Source organism: Lissotriton vulgaris, chromosome 12, assembly GCF_964263255.1.
Source record: "Lissotriton vulgaris chromosome 12, aLisVul1.2, whole genome shotgun sequence".
Classification (NCBI taxonomy): Eukaryota; Metazoa; Chordata; class Amphibia; order Caudata; family Salamandridae; genus Lissotriton; species Lissotriton vulgaris.
In genome coordinates, this window is record NC_141700.1 from 738,520,503 (window position 1) to 738,544,112 (window position 23,610).

The 23,610-nt window shown below is 41.8% G+C and overlaps 1 protein-coding gene across 1 annotated transcript in view; it reads left to right on the forward strand.

The window, feature by feature from the left end:
- LOC147678466 (extracellular calcium-sensing receptor-like) overlaps positions 1-23,610 on the forward strand; it is a 35,700-nt gene that overhangs the window by 3,596 nt on the left and 8,494 nt on the right. The window contains exon 3 of the mRNA XM_086945645.1: positions 6,549-7,391. Coding sequence (XP_086801771.1) covers positions 6,549-7,391 — 843 coding nt within the window. The remainder of the gene's footprint in view (positions 1-6,548; positions 7,392-23,610) is intronic.

Genomic DNA, 23,610 nt, shown 5'->3' on the forward strand with positions numbered 1-23,610 from the left:
GTGCCAGGTAAGGCAGAGTGTTGTATTTTAAGGATTTATGAGTCATGCAAGCAATTTTTTGTTGTATCCTTGCTGTGTAAGGTAGCTAATTTAGAGATTTCAGCTCGGGGTAAAGGGTGGTATCTTTTTGAGCCAGTGATGAGTCTAGCAGCAGAGTTAAGAAAGGCCTCAGTGGGGCCATCGTTGATCTTAGGAGTCCACAGAGGGTTGAACTTCCATACTCCAGCCTGTCCAAAATGCGGCAGCCCATTTACTTCTAAACCTGTTGAAGTTTCCCCATTTGCGAGATCTTCGTTGGTATCCTATCAAGAAAAGATTCTTGTTTAAAGCACTTTCGCTGGTAAACGGGGCCTTGCATCAGACTGTGGCCATCTATCTCAGAGCTAGGTTCCGCACCTATAACCCACAGAAACATTTGTGTTCAGCTAATAAACTCTTAGCTGTAATTCCTAAAATCCAACAAGCTAGAGTGGAAGGAAGATCTCTCACACACAAAGAAACTGTTGCATGGAATAGTGTCCTTGGAGCTTCAAAGTCTAACCAATTCCGCAGTCTTTAAAAAAAGGCTAAAAACCTAGCTCTTTATTCAAAGTTAATATCTTTTTATATCTTATATTAGGACGGAAGCTCCATGCTGGGAGTAGCTATGCGCAATACAAGTTACTTCATCATCATCATTTGTTTGGACAGAAGCTGCTATTTTTTAACTGTGCCCTCAGAAGCCCCATTGCACTTGCTGGAATCTCTAAAGCATGTCAAAATTAGGTATACTCCTAATTGGAAAATGGTGCATACCTTTAAGTCCCTACTATATGGTACAAATTGAGCAAATGGGCCTGTACAGTAAGTGTCCAGGGATGTGAAATTACTATAGCCTGATGCTTTGGAGATATTGTTTGGGGTCAAGGGCAATAAGCTTTCATGTGTATTCTGTCCATGAGACATGTAGGCCCAACCCCCTGCAGCACAAACCCTTTGGCTGCCAGTTTGCAGTACCACATTATGGACCAGGGATGAGCACTGTCTACAGTCAGTTAAAGTCATATTTTTGTCCATATGTTAATGCTGTTCAAACTTGTATTTATGGTTCATTCATTGAAAGCCTCTATCATTAGGGTGAGAACTCTAAGTATATGATGTAAGCTTTGACTGCACTACTGGCAGTGGTTCCAGTATAAAAATGAGTACACACGTTTTCAAAGTTTAGCAATATGAGGCCATGTATAATGCTCCCTGAATGCTTTCTGATTTCATGCAGATATTTGCAGAAGCTTGAATGCAAGAGTGATGATTATTAGGTTTCAAAATAAAATATTCATAAAAACTGAAAGCAGGAAAAAGACATTATGCTAAACTACTGTAAAATTTCAGGTACCATTTCTTTGCGGCATCATTTAGTAACACGTGGATTTTGATGCAGGATTTTAATGCAGGAAAAGTAGACTTATGAAGCAACCTGCCCTGTGTACAAGTAGATATTTTATTGATAAATGTCACTAGTAGACTGCATCACCCATGGTGCCACCCACTACAGTGACTGTGCAAACATGATTGTAGGGCTATGATTGTAGCCTGGATATGCAGTTTTAAAACAACAAAATCAAACTGCCATAATAACCCATTTGACAGGCCTAAACCTTCAGTTTAACAATTAACAAGTTACCCGTAAGTAGGTCTTACTGCACACAAGAAAGGATGCATGGTATTTAAACATATGACATGATGACCTTTAATGTTAAACATGTTCTTACACTGACAACAGGATGGCATACAATGATTTAATAATGTTATTTATCTGCGACTAAGAAACATCTACAAATTTAATTCTCAGATTTAAAAAAAATATTCTTTACAAAATCGAATTCGCTGATGAAGTTGGGTTGGAAATTATTATTCTAGAAAATGTACTTCTTGAAAGTTACCTTTCCGTGCCTAAAGCCTATGGAGGCCGAATTTCATAAGCTTCAACTGGCACCTGGCAGCTGAATAGACCCCCCTTGATGAGGTGTGAAAACTGCCCCAAAAGCAGGACAAAGGCTTGAGCGTGGAGAGGTGATTCTTTTCCTCTGGCAGTATGACAATATGGGCCATGCCCAAGAACTTGATTACCTCCAAACATGCCTACAGAGTCACAGGCCAATGTTAGCTGACACTTGAGAAGGACCTTTCTTTCTTTCCCGGGTCAGGCATGAAACAATCCAAGAGGAACAGCACCTTTGCCTAGACCACAGAGGAGGGGTTTCTCATTTACCTGGCCATACCTATGGGATGGGCATACAGGTTCTGGACAAGGATTCCCCCTGGGAATGTTTTCTCTATTGTTCACGGTGAGGGACCAGTAGTCAAACACCAACCACAGGCTAGTGCCAGGCATAAATGTGGCACAACTGGGCACCCTTTTCAGAGCACAAGTGTAAGACTGAAAAAGGACTGCACCTGCTGTTGAGACCTCTGAGGAGACCTGAAAGGTTGCAATTGCTCCCGTTTGTTCACAGGACAAAGACTCCAGGGGGCAGTTTGCTGTTGGCACCTACTGGCATCCGAATACATGGACCCCTCTCAGCCACAGCCTGCTGCCTTGCCCCCTTGAAAATGTTTCCCATTAATTGCAAGGGGGTGAGTTAGAAGGTAACATTTCTGACTGTGTCGAACCTGGTTTCTGTACCTGACCCACACTGCATTGAGGTCAAGCTTAAAATCCACCTAGGGCCTAGTCAAACGTAACCAGATGACCGCAGTGGGCACTTAACGCTTTTTAGCGCTACTTTTACTTAAAACAAGATTTACAGCTTGCAAATGGACTTAGTCACTGGAATCCTTTGACTACAGAGAAATGAGCTGAACTGGAAGCCCACTCACATTGGTCTACACAGGATGCTGAAGGGCTGCACTATGTTCAGGTACTTCAGTTTCCTTGTGCCAAATCTGCTTCAGATTCCTCCTCTGAGCTCTTAGAATTCCGGAGGACACATAGTCTAAGAGCACCTCCTATCTGCCAAACAGATGCACTCAGCGCAATCATAGCATGTCTACTAAGACACCAGCACAGCAGAACCATGCTACAGGCAGAAAAACAGAAGGAAAGCTTGTTTAATCATGAAGGAAGTTTGATCTTGGTGACAGCAGACATCCCTTCAGACAGTGGTCCAGAGGAAATAGTTTCTAGCCTTGCACCGTGAAACAGAAAGGAATGGATTAAATTTGGCCTCTTTGAGCGTTGATGATAGTAACTATATGTGGCCACACTTTGGAACTTGAAGACCATGGGGCACTGGAGTAGTTCTTGGACAACATGTACGACTCTATGGAAGTGGTCCCAGCACAGCCACCTACAGAACACCGGTGCACCTGGTACCTACTCCACTGGACAGCAGACCTTGGCATTGCACCACAATCAGCAGTGCCTGACCCTCAAAAGACAGTCAAATGGAGAGGGTCTGGTCATGGTATTTAGTGCCCTATGCCAAATTAGTGGCATTGACAAGTCCAATTCAACTCTAAAAGAACACCCAAATGAGAGCCCAGGGACATAGATATTTCCTCATAAGATACTGAGAAATGTAGTACCAGATGCATCAAGGTCTCAAATTGGATAATTGGCCTGATTAAGCATCAAGACTGTTTTTACCTGTATCCTTGTTCTTGCTGTTAATCGCTCTGCTGTGCTTTATATACTTAATTACTTTTGGGGGTTGCACTGCTTTTGCCACTATACCTGTTGGATATAAGGAACATGGTCCTGCCCTCAAAAAATTCCACCCACCCCAAACCTCTTCAGAGCAATTGCATGTCCTTTAGAAGTTGACTTTGAAGTCTCTTTGGGTTCTCAAAGGGTGGAAGATGCTTTGGATGGCAGGGGGGCTGAGAGGATGCAGTGCTCATTGGAATTTCTTAGAAGTTCACGTACCCCTCCAGGGGATCTTCCCATTAACAGTGTCAGTCTCATTGTTTGTCATACTGATTTGCCTCTTTTATTATGCCAGGGTCTCAGATTCTGTTCAAGGATGTGCCTCCTGCTGCCAGTGCATCATGGTTCACTCTGGTGATTAAAGTTAGGGTCTGCTACTTTGTGTGCTCTGGGTCACTTAGTTTCACACTTTACAGGCAGCTCCGCCTGTGCACTGGGCTTTGGATGTATTGCTAATCACCCAGTCAGACACTTGAATTATGAACTATTGTCCTAATACACCAATCTCTCATCTGTCCTGACTTGCCATTGATGCAGACAAACTGTCCTTTCCCTCATATTCGAGCAGTAGCCTGACTCTGGAAGCATGCCCCACCCTTCCTACGAGATGTGCAAATCCATATTGTATCAATGAACGTCAATGGTCCGTCCAGCTTTGTTAAGCAGACAAAGATTATCGTATATTACCATCATAGGACCAATATTGCATTCAATCGAATAAGAGCTCCATCTGCCCACAGCCAAAATCAATAAGCTAAAAGGAGAATAGGTCAGGAGAGTAGTGCGCATCAGCCACACAACGCCAATGGAAACACAGGTCCTTGACCTTGCGTCCTATGGAAAATGTGGGGTAGCCATCGTAATTTACAAGGTCTTGCCATACAGACTTTTGCAATCTTGGACAGACACACAGTGCAGATGTCTTCGCAAAACTGAAAATAGGGGAGTAGGCACTAATCCAGGGCTTGGTGTATGCCTCAAATGGAAATAAAACAGTTTTCTTTGGCCAGCTGAACAGGTTATTCACTGAATTTGGGCCAGCCAAACTAGTGGTTGGGGGAGACTGGAATGTGGTCCATGGACCCGATCACTGGTTGGAAAGGGCCCAGATTGTTACAATGCCTTAGACTGGCCTTCACTCATAGACCATTTTGGTGACCATGGATTATTAGACATCTGTTGATTGTACCTCCCCACAGATACAGACTACATGGGTCAGGATTTTAGTAGGAGGGTTATGTGGTTTTATACCGACCTGACGGCACTCGGCCCCAGTTGCGGAGGTCACCTGTCCCATATGATATGGTGGAGAAGTGTGGCTCAATGATTAGAGCAGCCGACCCTGATGCAGAGGTCTAGCCCGGGACCAGGGTTCAATTCCCCGCCTCTTGGGCTCAAAATTCCACTGTCCTGATAATTCTCGCCTCAGTGCCTATTCCAGTCATGGAGTCCCACTCTGCAACTCTGGGCAATAGCTTGCTTAATCTTCACAACGGCCCCCACAATGCTAAGGATGCCTGGCCTCCACCTTGGGGGTGCCCAGGAGTGGACGCCTCACAGGGAAAGCCAGGATGGGTTCCACAGCGGTATTCGTACAAGCGCCTTGAGACCCTTGCGGGTGAGTAGTGCGCTGTACAAGTATCAATTTACATTTACATTTACATACTGCTCAAAAGAGGCACCCGCCAGGGTTGTCCGCTGTCCCCTGCTCTTCTTCCTGCACCTCCAATCTCTAATGAAGGCCAAAAGGTGGTACCCATATTATTCAAGGTATTCCAACTCATTCTGGCCTCTTAAATCTCTCCCCTATGCGGATGGTGTTCTTATGAACATCTCCGAGCCCTGGACATCAATGCCAGCACTCATGTCCTTCCTGAATGCATTTTCGTAGTTCTGCATTTATAGAAAAAATTGAGAGAAATGTGCGGGAAATGCCTATGTCCACAGTCACTGCACGGGCATGTATTCAGGATGTTGGTATAATATGGGTCCCCAAGGGCACAAATTGCTTGGGAAACCACCAAAATAGAGGATTAGCACATTCTGCGGGGGGGGGGGGGCGTCTTAGAAAAGCTTTGGACACGAGCACGTATTCTTCCAAAAATCCTGCTACTTACACATGGACATGGGAAGGGAAACCTGAGAGGGCTCCTCTATAATTAAATCACACGTTATTCCACTCCAAGGCTGTTAAGCGCTAGCAGATCAGTAAAAAGAATGTAAATTCGGGCTGCTACCATCATCACTCCCAGCATACAAGAATGTGGGACTGTATTTGACCCACGCTCCATTGGGGTCGGCTTGAACTTTTGGATTTGGCCTGGTCCAGCACAACCAGATATCTTTGGTTGACGCTTTATGTGTAAAGGTGCTATTTTACAGTTTATTCTTTAAAAATTCATAACCATGGTTCTACTGATTGTTTTTTAAATCATTTTGGTCTGTTTATATTTATTAAACTACGCTGCACTTTTTTAACCTGGTGTGGGATCTTTTTGTGCAGTGTTTTCAGTGTTTTTTCTATTTTAAGTGTTGTACAAGCACTTTACACATTGCCTTCAAGTTAAGTCTGACTGCTCTGTGCCAAGCTACCAGAGGGTGAGCATATGTTACTTTGGGGTTGGCTGGTGCCTTACCTTAACTAGGATTGTGGTTGCTGCTTGACAAGGGCTCACATCCCAGTCAACCAGAAACAAGATTTCTACTAATCAGCAAAACCAGTTGCCTTAGACAGTGTTATTGTGTTATTTTCAGAAAAATTTACATTTAACTAAAAGTATTGAGTCATTTGTGAAAAATATGAACACATTGAAAAAGAAAATCCTCTTGTTAATGTCTGTAAACTCTCATATATTTGCAGGTCAGTTATTTCTCAACCAGCTCATTGCTTAGTGACAAAGACCAGTACCCTTCATTCTTCCGGACCATTCCCAGTGATGACATCCAGGCCCGCGGACTTGCCCAGCTGGTGGTACACTTCGGATGGACTTGGGTTGGCCTGCTATCTAATGAGGATGATTATGGTCTCTTGGGCTCTCATTTTTTTAAGGCAGAGCTCCTTAAATCTAATTTCTGCATTGCCTTCCATGAATCAATCCCCATTGAGCCGTCTAGTGTCAGAATCAGTTTCATTGTAGAGACAGTCATGAGGTCACGGGTCAATGTCATCATTGCCTTTTGCACTGCCCCATATTTGACCCTGGTGATGCAGGCTTTGGCAAGACAGAACTTTACCATTAAAGTATGGGTTGCCAGTGAAGGTTGGTCAACCTCAACCAGGTTTTCTCACACGGAATTCACCAACACAATTGGTGACACAATCGGGCTTGCCGTCCATGAAGGTTCAATCCCAGGGTTCAAGGATTTCCTTCTTAAAGTTCATCCTGCAAATTTCCTCAGTGACATCTTTGTTAAATCATTCTGGGAGAGGGTGTTTGGATGTCATTGGCCAACCCCAAAATCCAATCTGACCCAAACAGCATTGGAATTAGGTAAAGATTTTACCATCTGCACAGGTCAAGAAAAGCTGGAAAGATTCAAAGACAAGTATCAAGATGAGCCAGACTTGAGGATCTCCTACATTATTTATAATGCAGTCTACACTGTGGCTCATGCCCTAAGAAGCATGTACTTTTGTGTGCCAGGGCATGGGCCATTCATTGGTAATTCGTGTGCCAACTTCTCCCGGTTCAAGCCCTGGCAGGTGAGTATTTTGAGCTCCACAAATTATTAGTTCATCAAACTGAAAACATCAAGTGTATTTCCCCTGATTTTATTTTAATAGTCATTTTTAAATTAATTAGAAGGTAATTCCTATCTTTCCAAGTAATATTCAGTGGCAATCACAATACTTTCTTAATAATTTGTAAAGTTATTATTATAATATACATTACTATTATTGTCTTTGTTGTTATTATTATTACAAGTAGCAGTAGTATCACAATTCTAATTACTATCATGTGCATTGATTTTTGTATTGCTATTATTAAGAACATAATCGTTATTGCTGTTCTCAATGTTGCCATTTTCGACTATAATCATCACTATCTATACAATTTCGTTCTGTATTCATTTATTTATTTTATTATTAAGGAGTTTTGGAAAGCACCGTGATTTTTCTAATGGAAATTGAGAAAACTGGCTGTTATTATTATTGGTTCTATTAATATTAACTGTTATAAAGCAACTGTACTATAATAATAATACTAATATTAATAATAATAATGTTACCTTTAGCCACCTGTAGTAGTAGTAATAGCGGTGATAATAATCATTTTAGTAACAGTAATCCAACTAAGAACAATAATAATACTAATACCATTAGTATTAATAATAACAATAACAACAACAATAAGAATAACAATAAGAATAATACTAGTAACTAATAATATCAGTTGTAATAGTGTTTATTAATATTATTATTGTTTTTATTATTATTGTTTATAGTTGCACTTTTTATTAAGTGTTTTTGCCAGTACTCATCCCTGTAGAAATTGCAACAACATACAAAATAATAAACATATACATTTAGCAGTAGAAAAAGTACAAATTTAATAAAGGGTTAAAAACAGGTATTAAAACTAAATGTATTTAGAGCTAAAGAAAGTATGTTGCCATTGCAGAAGTAGCATTGTACATCTTAGGCAGGAGAAACTGGGGACTCTTTTAGGCTCAGCATTGAAAAAGCATATACATTCTTTTTTGCTCATAACGTTTTACTGTTATTTAATAGACAACAAAAAAGACATGTATAAACAGTAAAAGGAAATATGAGGAGATATCCCAACATCCACTATGTGATAGTTAATTCATAACATTGAAACTTCAAAGGCAGTGAACACATGAAATGAAATTAAATGAGAGGCATTAATAGAGCAAAACTACTGAAATCTGTTGCAGAGCCATTGCTGTTGTAACCTTGGACATTGATGTTGTAATGCTGTGTATAATTGAACCTGAGCAGGTATATTGGGAAGTCAAATGTCCATTGTGGAACTTGTCTAGCTAAGGTTCTGGCAGTGATAGGTATGTTGGTTACTGCCTGGATCTTGGTTGGACAGGAGATGCTGGGTGTCGTGGGCACTCTGCTATGACAACAAATTCTCAACTGCGCTATATTAGTATACTTCAATCATTTACCACATTTTGGCAACAAGTGGAATATACTGTTCAAGTGACCATAAAATGTGGAATCCCTTAAAAGTGTTATAGCAGAGTCAGAGACTGCCATAACAGACAAGGTCATGCCTCCCACAATTGCTTTCACCAATGGTCTCTTAACCAAAGTACCATCTGTAAAAGAATTACTCTCAGTTGTTAAAACTACATTACTAAGTTTTTCGACACATATCCTCAGATAAGGCAACAGTTCTAAATTTCACAGTGTTCCTGTTCAATCTACACATTGCCCGGGAGTGCAAAGTTGTCTTGCATACCATACAACGTTTTCCAACAGCAGGTCAAGTTGAACTGTTACATATGTGATTTTTTTAACAACATCTATAACACCTCAAATTAGACTTTTTGTATAACACATTCTTCATTTACCCACATTAACCAAACATACCTTATGTGTCTATATCAGATTGATTAGTAACCAACATGTTATTTGGCACATCGGTGTTCAGCACTTTTTATGAAATGATAGAGAGCTTGATACCCTTTCCTAAGTCCAAAACTTCCATACAAGTTTGATTTTAATATGCCAGTAACCTCTCTTGCTTCTTCTTCGAGAAACAATTATATATATCAACATGCTCTCCAAATTCGCATGTTGGTGCAAAAATTCTTAATTCATGTTTATGAATTAATCAATTCACTCCTCAGCAAGTTGGCTCCACTCGAAGATTATTTACCTCATAAACATACAAACTGTAGACAAACATATATATTAGGCTATGGGAGGCACGAGTGACGTAGTCATTGGTAGAGTCGGAATTTTTGCTTTCTGAAATACATGTGTTGGATGATCTGAGGTAACAACTCACAAAACATAGAGTACAGGGATCTACAGAAAATATGAGTGACATGGGGAAGGAAGGAGTGAGGGAGGAGGGATATATCCCAACCATGTGGTCCACACTACATTCCTATTTACGTAGACTCAGGTGGGGATGTGTAGCTCCAAGGCATTTGGGGAGGTAATAAGGATTAGTTAGGGGTGTTATGGAGGTTTACACTTATGCAAATATATGTCTAGATTGTTACAAACCTTCTTGGTGCTGTACTGTGAAGGCTTTTTTGCATATACGTTGTTGTCAGCATCCTGGTGTAGCATAGGAGTACCCACCATTTTTTGTAGGAAATAGTGGTTTTGGATTTCCGCTCCGAGAGAGATGATTTAATCTCCTGAGGTAAGTAGACGGTCAGTGAGTTGTAAGTCGTAATTGACACATAATGTGGGGTGACAATAGGACTTGATACCCAGAGCGATCTTAGGGAGTTCTAAGGTAAGGTGAACTTTGGTTGTCTTTTGGATCAGACTTGTGATATTTCCCCATAGAGGAGCTCCATGTCTGCACTTGAGTAGCATGTGTTCCAGATTGGCTGGTGCTTCCTCACATCTCTAGCATGTGTTAGATTCAATTAAGCCCATTCTCTTGAGTTTCGCAGGTGTCCAGTGCAGTTGGTAGAAAGTCTAAAAGCAGGTTTGTGCAAGGGCACAGATATTTTCCCTGTCGGATGTGACTGCAAGATGTTTTGCCAGAAGGTTTCCTTTAATGAGTCGGGTGGTTAGGGATGAGGGATGACAATTTTTTCAGAAGTTGGTTACATAGAGATTTCCTGGGTGGTTGGATGTGTCTATATATGTTTTCCTGAAGTTGGACAGTGCTGGGGGGAGATCAAGAGGGTCAAGAGGGTGGTGGGTTGTCGGATGGGCCTAAGTCTTGGATTGTGCTTATACATGTTTGAGCCCACTGTTACTAGAACGGTGTAACTTTATGTATTGCAATGTGTCTATGGTACCAGAGAGATTATAGCGTTAACTTGTGCATTTAATTCTCTAGGGTCGTATCCAAGTATTTCGGGGTCTGTACCATGCTATTAACTTTGGTGAGAGAGTAAACGTTGTTCGGGATGCAAGAGAGTCCCAATGTCAAGAGAGATTGAAGGGGTAAGGTAATAGTTGTGTTCTATATGCACCCATTGTGGATGTCGGAAGCCGTCCCTGCAAAACTAACTTGTGCCTTGTGCAGCCAGGTAGACAATTCGGTATGTTGCAATGCCTGGTAGATTCAGGCCCTCTTTCATTTGGTTTCATGTAGATTTTTCTAGGGCTATACATGCTTTTTTATCATCCCAAGTGAATTTGCTTTTTAGGTTGTATATTTAAGGAAGGCTATGTGAGGGAAAGAGGGAGCATACTTGTTGGAAAGTTAACTTCCCTGCAAAACCAACTTGTGACTTGTGCAGCCAAGTAAGCAATTCGGTATTTGCAATGTCTGGTAGATTCAGGCCCTCTTTCTGTTGGATTCGCGTACATTCTTCTAGGGCTATACATGCTTTTTTATCATCCCAAATGAATTTGTTTTTTGGTTGTATATTTAAGGAAGGCTTTGTGAGGGAAAGAGGGAGCATACTTGTTAGAAAGTTAACTTGTGAGTCAAACATCATTTTGATGGTTTCTATTCTTCTCCACCATTATATAGGCTTAGGGGGCCACCCCTGGAGAAGTTCCTTGGTTTCAGTGAGTTTGTTCTCTTGATCAGATATTTCAGTTTTTTTTTTCTTTGTTTAAGGAGTATCCCAAAACCTCTAAGTATTTGGAAACCTTTAGGAGGAAGATTGGGATGGTGTGTTCTGCATCCTCAGTGATAATGAATACATCGCCGGCATATGCAGCTGATAGGAAGGGAATACCTTTGATATTGAGACTGTCTCTTAAGGCTTGCAAAAGAGGCTCTATCTCAAATAGAAATAGCAGGGGAAGGAGATAGAGGGCAGCCTTGTCTGGTTCTTTGTATGAGCTGGAAGAGGTGAGGGAAATGGCCATTAACTCTGATCTTGACAACAGGTTTACTATACAGCATCATGGTCATGTAAATGAAGTTGGTGCCTAATTTATATATTTGTACGGTTGTGTGTAAAAATGGCCATTAGAACTTGTCAAAGGCTTTTTCTGCATCCAGGGTCACGGCGGCTTCAGAGTTTTTTGCTCCATCACATGACAGAAAAGCTATATGTTGTCTGTAAGTTACCTTACTACTTTTTAAATAAAAAAAAGATTATTTCCTCTTCTCTTCATTGTTTTTGTCCAGAAAACTAATGATTCCTGACTCATTCACACCTGTACCTGTTACACCTTTAGATACAATTTTATGTTACCATATTCCCAAAGCTGTCCTTATATACAAGGCAGTAATCTTTCTATTAGAACGTTAATTCCTTTTGAATTGCTGTTGAAAGTCGTTTTCTCTCTCATTTTCTGCACAATTCTGGGACATAATTTGGCTTAAAATATTTAATACCGCTAAACCTGTACACATTACGCAGTCTTTCTTTTTTATGGATATAGAGCTGTTATTACTCCAAAACCTCTCTCTAAATATGCCTCGTCTGCTTCTGCTTTCTGCTGGTCCTGGTAAAAATGTGATGGTTATTTAATACACATGTTATACAACTGTTCTCATGTTACAACTTTTTTTTCTTCAGTTTGGTCTAAATATTTAAAGATGTTTCAATGTAATGTATCACTTCCCCTGCAGAATATTTTCTTAGGATTTTTTACACCTAGTTTTGATCATTTATCTCCCAAACCTCCATTGTTTGAACTTTTTATTGTACTTGCTTTTTAAGTTATACTTTCCTGTTTAACAGTGGCTGAGATTAATTCCTGCATTCCATCCATCACTTTTTTGTATACTTTAGTTTGTCACCCTAAGTGGGACGGGTATGCCTAGAAATGGGTCCGGTGCAAATTGTGTCACTGGCACCTAGCTGTACCGCCTAAAGGGCTCATAACTGGAGTAAAATTATCCTCGAGTTGCTTGTGTTCCAGTTCAGGAAACATCTGGCTTTGCTGTTCAGGTTTTTAGTGTTCTGACTGGTGCAGGGTCAAGACTGATTTGCATATAGCTGGGCCTGAGCTAAGCTGACCTGGTGTGTAATATAACAATGAATTGGTATGCGGCCTGAGTAATTAACAGTGGCTTGAGATTAATTCAGACATTCCATCCATCACTTTATTGTATAGTTTAGTGTGTTCCCAATCGAAGGTGAGCATTTATTATATATAATAAGGTAACCCAATAGTATCCTATAAGAGAGATAGACCTTACGGATTTTCACTGCCAGATCATGTTAAACTTAAAAACATATGTCCAACTTTTTAAATGCACTACACCCTGCCCTACAAGCTGTTTAGGACTTACCTTAGGGGAATTAAAAAGGAAGCTTTAGGCCTGGTAAATATTTTTTGGGTCAAAATAGTAGTTCAAATTTGCACTGTCGGCTGGAGTAACAGACCTGAGTCATGTTTAGAAGGCTACTTCAGTTGGCTGGAACAATGAGTGCTGCAGCCCACTAATATCATTTAATTTACAGACCTAGGTACAAGTAGTTCCACATTACTAGAGGCACATAAGTACATTACATGTGCCAATCAGGTGTAGGCAGGTTGGGATAACTGGTCTGTACAGCCAAGGAAGATGTCTGCAAGTTTTTTTTAAAGTGGTAGAAATAGTGGGTTGTGGGTAGAAAAGATGACTTACACCCCAAGATGTGATCACTTCAGGGGCCGATTAGCGGCTGGGGCTAGTAGCCCATTGGTAGCCCATTGTATGTGTTCTAGAAATCGTTCTAATCAAAGGTCAAATAAGAGAGAGGAAAGGAGGCATTCTTGTATAGTACCTCTGTGTAAAGTAAAGTAAGGAGAAAAACAACTGTTAACAAAAACACTAGCACAAAGGTCAGAATATAATAATTTTGTAAATGAGATACATTTTGTTCCAAAACCAAACCAGTGAAGGGTGGAAAACAAAAATTGCCAATAAATGCTGTCTAAAGGTTTCAGCATCCAGAGATAAGGCCGCAAGAGGAGTATCAGTTTTTCCCAGCCAGCCTAAGAATATTAGAAATGATTCTGGCATTGTCCACTGAAGTTTTGATATTAATAAAGCCAGATTGATCAGGTTTAACAAGAGAGGCACAGTGACTTCTTCATCAGAGCAATAGAGATTAAAAAGTTCCGATAGTTTGGGTCAAAAAATGAAGAAAGGAAAGAAATACATTAATTTCAGAACTCATCATCACCAGGTGAATTAGCTGTTTTCAGAGATTTAATTGCTTCTAAAACCTCTTGAAGTGTAATGTCAGCATCCAGGTCAACAAATATGTAGGAAAGGGATGGAAGCCTAGGAAGGCCATCAAAGAAGTGCAGTATATTGAGTGCAGAGGTGGTGGTATCCTCTATATACAGTGTTTCCTAAAAGGGTTGAAAGATGGCGGATAGATCAGAGTTGGAGATCGAAGTGGAATTATCAAGTTTATTAAAAATGGGGCCAATAGTCTTATGCTCCGTTAAATAGTTAGCCAGCATTTTACTATCTTTATTTTGACCTCCATGGAATTCAGATATAAATGTCTAAAATGTTGTAGGCATCAAGGGTAGCAATTATGTTAAGATCAGACTTAACTTTGATCAAGTCATGCAACATCTAGGGAGATTCAGAGGTAAAGTAGGCATGTTCAAGCTTCTTAATATTTTGGAGTAGGAGGAGAAGTTGAGAATTTTAAATTATGTTCCTCCTGGCAGAGTAAAAGCTTCAAGGGGAATCCTAAGCAGCATCTCAATTATTAACAATGGAAGTGTCATTAGAATTGTTAAAGTGAAAGTATTCCTGCGTAAAGGTGGTAGCTTCAGTTATAAATTGCTTTTCGGATAAAAAGGAGTTATTGAATCTCCACTTGCCAATTTTGGAGGCTATATTGGAAAGGTCTAAAGAAGCCAGTACTGGGGCATGATCAGATATCAAATTGGAGCCTATTTCAGAGGATTGTTTTGTCGGGAGCATGGATTTAGTGACTAAAATATAATCTATCTTGGACATTGTGTAATGCACATTAGAAAAAAGAGAAAAATCTACTTTATCAGGATTTCAAGCTTTCCAAACATCAAATATTGGTCGGAATGCCTGATGAGATTTATCTGGTATTAATTTGCGTTTAGACTTTCGATCCGCAAAAGGATCCTACAATTGGGTAAAGTCACCTGCTATATTATTATTAAGATTACAAATATTGGCAAGTGTTACTTTAATAGTGTGGAAAAGTTCTTTGTAAGATTAACTTGTCCATAAATGTTAAAAAGAGAAATATGTTTGATATGAATAATGGCATTGACCAGTACCCACAGGGGTCCCAGTCAGTAGATATAAACTGCATTTTCAATGCTTTATGACGATGAATAGCAACAACACCCTTATGATCAAAAGCAGGAGAAAAACAAACCTGACCAACCCGTTGTCTTTTCGGTTTAACTGATTCAACAACATTGTAATGAGTTTCCTGTAAAAAGGCATTTTGGGAATTATGCTTAGATAAATGAGAAGGTACCTTGTGCTGTTTGACTGGGTGCCCAAGAACTTGAACGTTCCACGAGTCAAAGTTAAACCTATTGGATACAAGGGTACAGGAATATAGGTGGAAAACTGCAAAGAAGAGAATGGAGACAAAAGGACACCATTTATTAAAAACAACATGAGATATGAGTAGGGTGGTAAAAAGAAATTAAACAGCATATAACCACTCACAGAATATAGATAGAGAAAAAAAGGAGAGGAGAGAGGAAATATAAAAAAGCAGAAGAAGAAGCTGATCAAGGATACGTTTCCATAGCTGAAAGGAATAGTACTGAGAAGTGGTACGTAAAGTCTCACCACTATAACAAGAATAACAGCAGAGAGCAGGTACAATAAAATATGGACAAGCAGCCATTATACAGAGAGTAGCAAAAAAAGATAACAGGTGCATGTGAGTCTTTTAAGATTTCTGAACAGTAGTGTCCGAAACATGGGATCTAATATTCTGAAGACACATTTATTTTAACAGGATCATCAAAGGATTTAGAAGTGGATTTGTGAGTTATCTTGCTTAAGCAGGGGTGGAGAATATCATAACATATGTTCAACGGTCTCATTAGGTAAGTAAAGTAAGTAAGTGGTTTGTTTGCTGAAGTGTCTTGGCGCTTGGGGTTGCTGAGAAATTCAGCGAAACCAGGGGAGGTTCAGGTCACTACAGTGGAGGGAAGAGCATCTGTCTCCCCATCTTGCCTTGTTAATTTTAGGAATGTTGACCAGTGCTTTCTTAGCCGATCTGCGGAGGGTGTACCATTGGAATAGTTTGTGATAGTCCGTTGGCCCTCCTCCAGACAGGGCTGTGTGAACCCAACACAATGCCTTAAACTCAGTCCGCTGCTTAACTGGAAGCCAGTGGAGGTTCCAAATAGCCCCCGAGATGTGATTGAATTTGGGGATATTTAATAAGGTTCGGGCTGCGGCGTTCTGTAGAGATTACAGTTTGGATAATTGACGCTTGTCAACACCTAGGTAGAGGGCGTTACAGTAGTCCATACGGGAGAGAATGAGTGCTTCCACAACCATTTTCCCCAGCTCCAGCGGAAGAAAAGGCAAGATTTTCAGCAGAATCTTTAAAATGAAGTAGCAGGTTGATGTCACCTGGTTAATCTGCCCTGAGAGGCTGAGCTGATCATCACATATAAACCCTAGGTTTCTCATTTTATCTACTGGGACCGGACAGGCCCCAGCCATTGCCGGCCGGCATGCTAGATTCCAGATTGGAAGACCAGTGCCAAATTCCACAACCTCCGTCATATCATGATGTGTTCAAGATAACTGTGGGATCTGGTCAATGGTGTGTCTTCTGTGAAGGAGATATAGATTATAATTTGAGTATCACCGGCATACAATACCAGCAAAATGTTGTGATCCTTGATTAATTTGCCCAGTGGAATCCCTTAGATGTTGAACAATGTGTTGGCGAGAGTGCTGACCCCTGTGGAACTCCACATTGAGATAACATTTGTTGGATTTAAGATTATCCCAGTACAATCTCTGTTCTCTGCCTGTCAAGAAGGAAGTGAGGAAGGCTAGCACGGTTTCCCAAATTCCTATTGGCTTTAGCCTTGCGTACGTACTGAAAGATTGACTGTGTCGAACACGGCTGATAGGTCAAGTAGGATAAAGACAGCTCTGCCACCCTTGCCAATTTGCCAAGGGATTTCCTTTGTGTCCATGAATTGTGCAGACTCAGTGGAGTGGCCTACGCGAAAACCATGTTGAGTGCTATCAAGTAAATTGTTGGTATTCAGGTAGGCATTTAGATCTCAGTTTATAGCTTTTTCCAAAACCTTGACTGCTAAGGGCAGGCAGGAGATCGGGCTATAGCTTGTTACTTCGCATGGGTCAAGGGAAGGTTTCTTTAAGATGGGTCTGATACAGGCTTTCTTCCAGGCAACCGGGAAGTCACAATCCTGATAACATTGTTAGGAGAGGGCAAGTAGAGTGCTAACTAGATTTGATGCAGCAGGAATGATGTCTGTCAGGCATGGATCTGCCAGGGAACCTGACTTAGTGGCCAGTAGAAGATAATTGACTGAGTCCACTGTCATTGGCGCAACGCTGGTCAGGTGGTTAGTGATTGTTAAAACATCTTCCGTTGTTTTTGCCTGTGGAGTGGGAGGATCGGAGCCCTGCCCTTCCAGTTCCCTATATATTGTTTGAAATTTTAACTGAAAGAAAAAGGCCATTTTGACACACAGAATCTGGGCAAATGGATCATTGAGATATCAGAGAAAGGAACTCCTTTCTTCTAGCATTGGTTGTGTTGAAGGTGTCTTGAGAGATAACTATGTCATGGCCAGACCACACCAAATGCTGTTTATCTTTAGCAACTTTCAGGATACATAGCAAGTCTTCAAATTCAAGTATTAGCATCATTATTCATCTAAGTTTAGAAACATAAGGATTAGGCTGGGCTAGACAAGGAGCTCATTGAAGATTGTGAGGAGGAGCAGTAGGAAGACCAAGAAGATCTGGATTTTGTTTTTCAAGAAGTCAAGAAGATTGGAGCCTTCAAGTGCTTCTGGCAGAACATAGAGGTGGAGATTAATATGATGATTCCTATTTTCTGAATCTTCTGCATGAAGTTTGAGTTTCACGATCTCCTGCTCAAGCAAAGGGATTTTAGTGGCCAAAGGGAACTAACAAGTTGCTTTATTACTCTACCTTTTCCTCCATGATGATCCATCAAGCCTTAATTTGTTGAAGTTTCTCATTGGTTGCCCCCATACAAGCTTGCAATCCCTTCACCTTATCAAGAAAGGAGTCAAGCACTGAAATATTAGAGGACATAACGGGTGAAGAAAGATCATTTTTCCCCCTCTTCGACTTTGTGCTGTAAGAGGTGATTTTTAGCACTTGGAAGCAGGTGTCTGACCATTTTTGGTGTGCAATATTATGAGAGACCTTCTAAAAAGGATTTTATTTTGCCCATAATATAAAGAGATGATGACCATATAGTTAAATTAGTATCAAAAAGAACTAAGTGTGGTAGAAAGAAACAAAAATATATAAACAATGATGGTTATACACTCCAAGATGTAATGCTCAAATGTTTTTTGTACTGTGTAGTCTCTTGAGCTCTGTTAATAAAAAGAGTTACAAAAAAGTGGCTCAGGTGTAGCTTGGCGATAGATCAATGGGAGTAAATTAATACAAAGTGAAGCAACTCATTGCAAATTCTTCCTGGGCATAACAAATATATGTAGATACAAAATACACATTCAAAAAGCATGAAGATACAATACAGTGTTGAAGTAAAAACATGCAAAGTGTCTAATTTTACAATAAAGTCTTCTTCTTGTGAGGGAAGAAAAAAGAGACTAAATGTAAAGGAAATTTACATGTTCCAAATTGCAGTAAAAAACAATGTTAGTGGGGTGGATCTTGCCTGGCTCCAACATGGTGCAACAGAGTGAAGCTCCAGCAGCATGGTCACTGATCCACAAGAATCCTGGTGCCTCCTATGCAGAAATGGATAAATGACTGATCCTTTATGGGTCTGTCCAGCCAACTAGCTCACGGAGACAAAGAAGCAATTACCAATGTTCAGTGTGTGCACAAGACAACGGATGGTGCGGCTAGGGCCTGGTTATATGGATGACTAGGCCGTGGTGGGTGAGGCTGCGCCACCAGGCACAGTGAGACAAGCCTGATAGAGGCAGCAGAGTGAAGGATCACTGAGGCCACACCAGACACAGAAAGAGCCAGTGGCATTGCCGGGGCCGGTGGAAGGCAATGGCAAGAGAGGACAGGAGCAGCAGGTCCCAAAGAGTTAACCACATGTTGTGCAGGGGAAGCACCTGGGGTGGGACCAGGAGAGGACACCCTGGCTGCCTTTACATAATGGAAATCTGAGAGATGTGGAGAGATCAGGGATGGTAAGGAGGCCCGGGCATGCACTGGAGTGTGGCTCTCATGATAGGGGGCCTCTGTTGCCGTGTACAAGACTAGGGGTTCTGTCGGAAGGAAATACCATTCAACAAGGTATTCCAATCTGTAACTTCAATGATATGTCCCTGCTGGGGTACATACGTAGTAGCACAAAACAAAGAACACTGACCCAACTGGTAGAAAATGTAAATCTTTAGTAATACACTTTCTCAATATTTGGACTTATTTCAAGCATTAATTATGCTGTCCAAACGACAAGTGAACATTTACAATACAATACAACTTGGTTCGTGAAGAGCTAGTGCAGATTAAAAAAAACATACATACATATATACATGACGATTAAATTACTCAAGATTGTCAACTGTGAACACAATAGTCATTAGGCAAAATGATTTCTTTTGTTCCTATCAGACTTTGTACAGTTAGATCTCTAACATGGTGCGTCAACGTTTTGACCCTAGTGGTGATGCGCTGACTAAGTGCATCAGGGGCGGGTCTTCATCAGGGCTGAGTCAAGGGTGGATAGCCTTGTTTGTATTTCTTGGAAAGAATATTCTTCGGGTTCCTGTCAGCCGACTAGACACACTGGATGCTTTTGGTTCGCTGGTCCTTGAGAAATTCTTCAAGGCACCGGGTAGATAATTACTGGTCACAGGGCGTCTCAGCTATTGCTTAAGCACTGAACAAAGGGCGACCGTCTACTTCAATTCTTCTCCGTGAATGCCCCATTCACGGAGAAGAATTGAAAGGAGATGGTCGCCCTTTGTTCAGTGCTTAAGCAATAGTGGAGACGTCCTGTGACCAGTAATTATCTACCCAGTGCCATCACCACTTGGGTCGAAACGTCGACACACCATGTTAGAGATTTAACTGTACAAAGTCTGATTGGAACAAATTGCTTAAATCACTATGAGCTAAAGCGGAGGACCTGGAAGGGCGCTCCGAGAGAATCAATACAGGGATTGTGGAGGTTACGGAGATGACTCTTATAGAAAATATGGAACTCTTTGTAGAATGGCCCCTGATCACCATCTTGGGAAGAGAAACATTTCTGAAGATCTTCATGGTTAAACGTGCACACTGAGCTTTGGCATCCAGGCCGGTCTCGGGAGTGAGCCCCAGTCTCGTCATGGCATGGGTCCTCAATTATAGAGATTGGTATGCGGCACTAGGCAAAGCACGTGACCTAAAGACTCTGCAATATGAAGGCAAGGAGGTATACTTCTATCCAGATTTCATGCAACAGATCCAAGAAGCATGTTGACTATTCATCCAGTCCAAGTGGAAAATTTGTGAACTCCAGCTAGAATACAGCATGTTGTAACCAGCAAAACCATGTATGATGGAATAATGAGTTCCTCAACACCGCATACCTAAACAATGCCATCTGTATAGCAACAGTGTCTTAACCACGCATTGCTTTGTCACGCATGCCTTTACCACAGATTTTCATGGTAAAGCCATGCATGGGAAAGGGGTGTGTGTGGCTAAGGTTACCACCCCCTCCCCACTGCCCTAAGGTACAAACTCCCGAACGCCCCCTCCCACCCTGAAGTACAAATAGCCCAACCCCCTCCCAACCACCACTCTGTGTTCTCCCCTGCCCTAATGCCCAAAACCCTGTCTTAAATACTACCCCGCCCTCCGATAAGCCATACAAACGACCCCATCCCCTCCCTGAGCCCTAAAAACAGCCCCTAAAAAATACCCCAGCCCCGCTGAAAACTATAAAGAACGCCCACCCTGAACACTACCACAAACCCCCCCACCCCTGAAAACTACCCCAAACCCCCTTCACCCCTGAAAACTACCCTGAATACCCACTATCACTCATGAAAACTACCCCGACCCCCCTCCACACCTTAAAACTACCCTGAACCCCCACCATCCCCATAACACTACCCCAAACCCCACCACAAACAACCACAAACCCCCTACAGCCCCAGCCCTTCTTACCTGTCCGTATCCACTTTCCCACGCTCCTCTTTCACTGCCCATTCCAAACACTGGAGTGCATTTGTCTTAACCACTCATGTGTTAAGGCAAATTTGTTGTTCAGGCTAGCGTGGTTACACTTTCAGGCTTCCAGAACTCATGGCTCTGACCTCGTAGTTCTGGATGTTTCCCCTATGTGTCATGTCAGAGGGGAAGGCACTCTACTTTACAGACCTGAAGCAAGTATATCTCTTTCTCAATTAGAGGGAGAGGAATGGGAGCAGACATGGATTCCCATGCTCTACTTTTGGAGGGGTGGGGAAGCAGCCCTGGGTGCAAAGGAAGGTCCTCACACTGCTGTACGATATGGGGGGCTCAGCGCTTCTGATTTAGAACTACTTCAGAGCTGCACAGGCTATTCCAGCATATCATTGGCTCCATGGTCCAAGCGTCCTGCCACACCTTCACATATTGATGGAGATGCTGCACACCCTCATGCACTCCCTCAAAAGCTGTTCCTCAACCCCGCATGTTGCTTAGGTGTTTATGACTCACTCAACTCCACAGTGCACTCCTGGCATCAATCACTGGAGCACCAGGCTGGATCTCCATTATATTCTCCACACATACTGATAGAATGGTGGCCCTGGTTCCTGCTGAGTTGGATGAAGATTGTGGTTAAAATATTACACACACTGGGGATAGTCGCATTGTGGGATCTATTCAGTGAGGAGGTGGTGAGAGACTGGGACACTTTCCAAGATTATGTGGAGGCACAGAAACTCCTTGCTCGCTTTCAGTACTTCAGAGTCCGACACATATTGCAGGACCTTTTGGGAAAAGATATGCAGGAACCTCCAGACATGCCAGCGCTATCCTCCCTGACACACTCAAATGTGGTCACAAAAATATATGCCCTAGCACAAGAGCCAAGCAGACCGGGCATCACAAAAGCGTGACTGGAGTGGCAGAGGGATCTGGGTAGGTCTATTGACAATGAGAGTTGAAGATATTGCTGCTCAGTGACAAAGATTATTTCGCTAAATGGATGTCACAGACTTATACATTTCAAATATATTACATTAATAGAGTATGCTATACCCCAGAACGGCTCTTCAAATACAGACTGCGAGACACAGCGGAATGTCCCAGATGTAGTGAGGCAATGTTGGATTCATACACGTAGCATGGCACTGTCGCAAGATCGATGAATTCTGGGAAGGAGAATTTCAAGGGTTGGGCACCGTTATTGGCTCCTCCCTGGAACGGGACCCTACGCTAGCTCTTTTAGGCTATGACAGGGTAGTGGATAAAGCGGAAAGAAAACTAGTTCCATTGGGCTTTTGCTGGCCAGGCGCCATGTGGCAATGCGTTGGGCTAGAGGTCCGAAAACTGCTACCTCCTCAAAGTTGTCCCGAAAATAACTGGGTGCCATATCAGGCGTATCTAGTGGGGAAGGAGATAGGTGAGGCTGAGTGGGAATGAATAGACATATTTCGCCTAAAAGCTAAAAGTGTGACATGGCGTGAGGCGGGACGGGCAGTCCGGTATGAGAAATTCCAAGAACAGTTTGAAAGCTTGACACAATGTCTGCGTCGGAAGCTCAGCCATCTCGGCGATGCAGCGAGCGCAAGGTAAATAGTTTAATTTATTTAACTACTTACTTTACTTCTGTCTGTCGTATGTCCGAGTCCACTAACCCCCCAACCTGCCCCTCCCCTGCCTCACTGCCCGCAGCACCCTCTTTGGTGAGCCACCACTGTTTAAACATGATGTAAATGCAGCAGCCACGGCCCGTGGAGGGAGTTCTGGTGGGGCAAAAAGGCGGGGAGGGGCAGGGTGGGGGAGCTAAAAACCGGAATATGGATAGTTGGAGGTAAGTAAACAATTTAATAAATAAAACAAATTTAGTAGCGTGCCCTGCATCGCAAAATGTGATGCAGCACGCGCTACGAAATTCGTTTTATTACTTAAATATCACAGAATGTGAGGCTGTAGCACCTACAGTCTTATTACTAGTGAATGAAGCAACTGTTGCTAGGGTAATAGTAGGAGCCAAGTTAGGTTATATTCGCCCTTTAAATTGACACCACAAACATCAATATGAGGAATTTGCTCCTAGTCAAATGTCCACAACAATGTTTGTAACAGAAACCATTTAATGTATACAACAATAATATTGGGGGCGCTGGAACGGAATTTGATTATGCCATTGGCAGGGTAACCTTTTGACTATTTTCAGGTAAGAAAGTGGTGGTTTGTGAATGCCCACAAAAACATATCTGTTGGTGCCCCAGCTTTCAGGGCATTACTGCTCAGGGACACACACTGACAGCCCCTGGGAAGAAGATGTGTGTGTGAGTAAAGCCATTTGTGAGACTAGAACCAATATTCGTGAAAGTCAAAAGTGGTTTTATACTAACAAAATAGAATTGGTCATTTATTTTTAAAGATGGACAGAATGCAGAACAAATCAAAGCATTTTCCCCCAGTCAAGAGATCTGGGTTAAATCC